The sequence below is a fragment of the Petaurus breviceps genome, unplaced genomic scaffold (assembly GCF_028583685.1).
Source record: "Petaurus breviceps papuanus isolate PSGF00001 unplaced genomic scaffold, PetGlider_PUasm1.0 99, whole genome shotgun sequence".
In the NCBI taxonomy this organism is placed as follows: Eukaryota; Metazoa; Chordata; class Mammalia; order Diprotodontia; family Petauridae; genus Petaurus; species Petaurus breviceps.
In genome coordinates, this window is record NW_027187465.1 from 1894181 (window position 1) to 1897069 (window position 2889).

At 46.6% G+C, this 2889-nt stretch overlaps 1 protein-coding gene across 1 annotated transcript in view; it reads right to left on the reverse strand.

Annotated features, from left to right (window-relative positions):
• Positions 1–246: 246 nt before the first annotated feature.
• CCDC157 (coiled-coil domain containing 157) overlaps positions 247–2889 on the reverse strand; it is a 7991-nt gene continuing 5348 nt past the window's right edge. The window contains exon 3 of the mRNA XM_069081760.1: positions 247–1011. Coding sequence (XP_068937861.1) covers positions 783–1011 — 229 coding nt within the window. The 3' untranslated portion in view covers positions 247–782. The remainder of the gene's footprint in view (positions 1012–2889) is intronic.

A 2889-nucleotide genomic window follows, 5' to 3' on the forward strand; every position in this document is an offset into this window, starting at 1 on the left:
CGTAAATTACCTAGGAAACAACTCCTTACTTTACAGACACTGCTGGGAAAACTAGAAAGCCATCTGGCAGAAATCAGGCTCAGACCAACACATTACACCACACTCCATAATTCATTCTAAATGGATAGGCTACCTTAACACTAAAGATCATACTATGAAGAAACTAGAAGAGAAACAGCTTACATCTCTCACAACTATGGATAGGAGATCTGTTCTTTTTTTTTTTTAAGCAATAGGGGTTAAGTAACTTGCTCAAGGTTACAGGGCCAGTTATTTCTGGGTGTGGTGCTGAGTATCTGAGCCCTGATTTGATCCAGGTCATCCTGACACTGGAGTGGGTGCTCTTACTCGCTGAGCCACCTGGCCACCCCTAGGAGATCTGTTCTTAAACCAACAAGATATAGAAGCAATTGCAAAAGCTAAAATAAATAACTGATTATATGAAACCAAAAAACTTCTGTACAGACAACACTGATACATCCACAATAAGAAGTGGCCAAATGGGAATAAAAATCTTTGTATCAAATTTCTCTGAGAAGGGTTTGGTATCCAAGGGATGTAAATTTTATAATATGTAAACATTTTAAATATTTTATGCATACATATACCTGTGTGTGAGCGCACGCCCATGTGGAACAAAAGTCATTTTGCAATAAGTTCTCAAAGGACATGAAAGAAGAATTCTCAAAGAAGAATTGACAAGTATTCACAACCACATAAAGAACGCTCCACATCATTAACAATGAGAGAAATGCAAGTAAAAACAACTCTGAGGATTCACTTCATGCCCTGGGCAGAGGGGGCAGCCCTGTCAGCCACACTTGGAGAGCCTTCCTTACCTTAGTCAGTGATTGACGATAGAGCTCCCCCAGCCTCAAAGTGCTGGTCCAGTACCTTCTCACGGTGAGCCCAATGGACATGCAGGGCCCCACCTCACGGGGAATGGGAATCAGCTCATTGCTGGTGATGTTGTCTGTGTAGCTGGTAAAGCTCTGGAGAAGCAAAAGGAGCCTGGGGGACAAAGAGAGAGACATACATGCAGACTGAGAGCCCAGAGCCAGACGGGCCCCAGAGGGCTAGAAGGCTTCCACCCGGGGAAGATGCTTCTGGCCATCCCGCCTGGCCAGCCTACAGAGGGACTCTCACTGGCCATCCCGAAGGCCACCACCCGCCATCCTGGGACAGCAGCTCCCACATCCAGAAAGCCCCTCTTTAGCTGATGCTGAAATCTGCCACTGCAGCCTTGTTCCAATTCTAGCCTGGGGTCAAGGAGGAAGAGCGTCACCCCTCCTCTATGCAGCAGCCAGGCCATATGCGCCCAGGCCTTCAGCTGGTCCCCTAAGGGCCTGGTCTCCTCTGGATATACCCCAGGTTGTCAGTGCTCTTGGGGAGCTGGCAAAGCTCTTGTGGGTACATTGGCCAGCACCCAGCCTGAAAAATGGCTTGTCTTAAAAGGCCCTCTGGGGGAGAAGCTCAGTTATCTGGACAGCTAGGTCTAAGACTGAGCAGAGACAGCTAAGGCTCGAGGGTCTTTAGGGATCACCCAGGACTGCTTGTTCTACAGGTGGGAAACAGGGCCTGAAGAGGGGAAGCTGTAATGCCATGCACAGCAGCTTTCCAGAAGAATGCTATTGTGAACAGCTTTTAAGATTCTGATTACACAGTATTAGGAACACTCTATTTATTCCATAACAAATCAAAGCAAAACATCCACAGAAAATCAAGGTACAGCATTCACAAGGTTACAACTTATCACAGAAAGTCACACTCTAGTATTCACAACAGCTTATCATTAAAATGGCCACATAGTTTTCATCAAAGTGGTAACAATATTTAGAACAAAGAACAATCATCTCCAAGTACAATAGTCAAAGTCTTCCACTCATGGGGCACCTAAGTTAACTCAATCAGTCACTTATTCAGCAATCAGTCACTAAGTATCATACACAAACCCTCCACCCCTAGGTCACTAGTAAACTACAGTTTCATCATCACTCAGTACCCATGGAGAGGTCTTTTCATCTTGACTTGGGGCCTGTTCTCAGATTCCCTGGATCCCCTTCCATGGTCCCAGATTCTGCCTGGATTCACCAGACTGGCACCTGGGTTCAATGGCGGACAGCTCCCAGTTCCTTGTCTAGCTCTTTGGGAAGTTCCCAGGGTCTGATCCATGTCAGATCCTTCAGCATTTCTGCTCCAGGGAACTCAAGGCTCAATTAAGCCACAAACAGACAAAGTCCCTGCATCCCAGTCATGCTTCCTCAGTCTTCTCCTGGGCTCTTCTGTCATCTGGGTTCCTGGGCTCCTGTCCAGAAGAGGCTGCACCACCACCAGCTCCCAGGAAATTCTGGCTCAGTTCTCCATTCTTCTGTAGCTGCTCTGCCTCCAGATACTGGTCCCAAGAAATTTTGACTGTGCCTCTCTGAGGCTTTTCTTATATTAGCATTAGCTACTTCCTGTTTCAGCCAACCCCTTCCTGTTACATCAGCAACAGGAGACAGGAGTTCATGCCTTCTGTTTCCCCAACAGAGGCTTGATCAGTTACTAAATGTTAAGTACCTGCTACTTTTGCCAAAACAAAGGGGTTTTCAAATTCAAATTACATTACCATTACAGAAGTGAACCCTGCAAAGCCACAAAGCCTGGCAGACTGGAACCTTGACCTAGAACCCAGGTCCCCTGCTTCTCGCCAGAGATTTAGGCTGGCAAAAGTCTGTTCAGATCTCAGCACACACCAAACACTTACCTAATAGAATCTAAATTTGTCTCTAAATGAAAATTATTTCTAAGGCCCCTCCCAGACCTGACATCCCTTGTGCTAAGGGCCTTCCCAGCTCTGACATCCCCTGTTCTAAGGCCCCTCCCAGCCCTGACATTCCCTGTTCTAAG